The 1,319-nt window shown below is 39.1% G+C and overlaps 1 protein-coding gene across 1 annotated transcript; it reads right to left on the bottom strand.

Moving 5' to 3' along the window:
* Positions 1 to 257: 257 nt before the first annotated feature.
* SARC_16394 (hypothetical protein) lies at positions 258 to 980 on the bottom strand (the record flags this gene model as incomplete). The annotated part of the gene is made up of 3 exons (XM_014289498.1): positions 258 to 293; positions 539 to 681; positions 959 to 980. Coding segments are annotated over 3 exons (201 nt in total), but the record flags the coding sequence as incomplete, so codon positions are not given.
* Positions 981 to 1,319: the final 339 nt, after the last annotated feature.

A 1,319-nucleotide genomic window follows, 5' to 3' on the forward strand; every position in this document is an offset into this window, starting at 1 on the left:
TATATGTGTGTGTATGTGTGTGTGCGTATTGTTTCACGAACGGTGACAGTATTCAAAAAGGCCTACTATGATAAGAGACCCTTTCAACAATAAACAAGGAGGCTGATGAATTGCCACTTCACTCATGCGTTATCTAAGTAGCAAGTAAAGCATATATTTGATTTGTGCATCAGCCACTGCTGTTTATGACGATATTGTGTTGGATTTACGAAGCTGGACGTAAATTCTCACAGCGCAAATATAAATATCTAACATACATTCTTCAGACGGAACTTGGTCCAATCGTCATCGTCCTACGAAATACCAAAATAGGTGCAGCAGTATTAAGGTATGAACGACATATTCACAGCAATTGAATATTAGGGTTCTATAGTTACTCGCAATGTGCGTACTTAAAAAAGCTTAATTAATTAAATATAGCAACTTCGTACACACGAATACAACTATTGGACTTCACCAAAAGCAAGGCTAAAAGCGGAGTGACAACATTGGTCAGAAAACCACTGACTGAACAACTATTACGGAGGAGTAAGCTTACCTCTAGTTTCTTACCCGCGAGCATAACCTTCTGACGCTCAGGTTCAACACCAGTCAAGGCGAAGAGCTGAACTTTGAACACCAACGGTGTCTCATTTGTGTTCAGCTCAACTTCATATTTGTGCTTAGTCCATTTAACTGTCACTGCAGACCATCGTGTGCGGACGTAAAAAAAAATGTTGGCAACACGCAGCATAAAATACGATGCAAGTGCCTAGACAAATACTAAAGCGAACAAACAATTGCTGTATAGTGTGGACAACCAGACTAGTCTCCGTGCTTGCACCTTTAGATTTGTGGATGAGTCGAATAAGCAAAACACACCAACGCAAATAGCATTGTGCAAATGTCTAGGATTGCCATCCTGGACCTCAACTCCACGTTACAGTAGCTGACAATAATTTCGCTATTACTATCTTACCCTGTAGCGTAGTGGCCGTCATTCTCTCGTTGGTTATAAAACTACAACAAAGGTGTGTCGGCGAATACACTAGATGCCTCCACTATATTTAAAAAAATATCAATTTCATAGCTTCTGAATCTTGCTTCAATTTTGTGTTATTATTGTTTTACTTTATTTTGTTTCAGACTCCTAAAAAGTAGTATTTTTTAGAAAACAGATGTTCTCGCACTACTCGATTTTCGAAAATCCAGTCTTGAAAATCCGCTGAAAATTCAATTTGAATCAATGAGATGAGAATTCGAGCTAGAATATAGCCTTCCGCTTTAGAACCATAGCCTTCCGCTTTAGAACCATAGCCTTCCGCTTTAGAACCATAGCC

Source organism: Sphaeroforma arctica (genome assembly GCF_001186125.1).
Source record: "Sphaeroforma arctica JP610 unplaced genomic scaffold supercont1.7985, whole genome shotgun sequence".
NCBI lineage: Eukaryota > Ichthyosporea > Ichthyophonida > Sphaeroforma > Sphaeroforma arctica.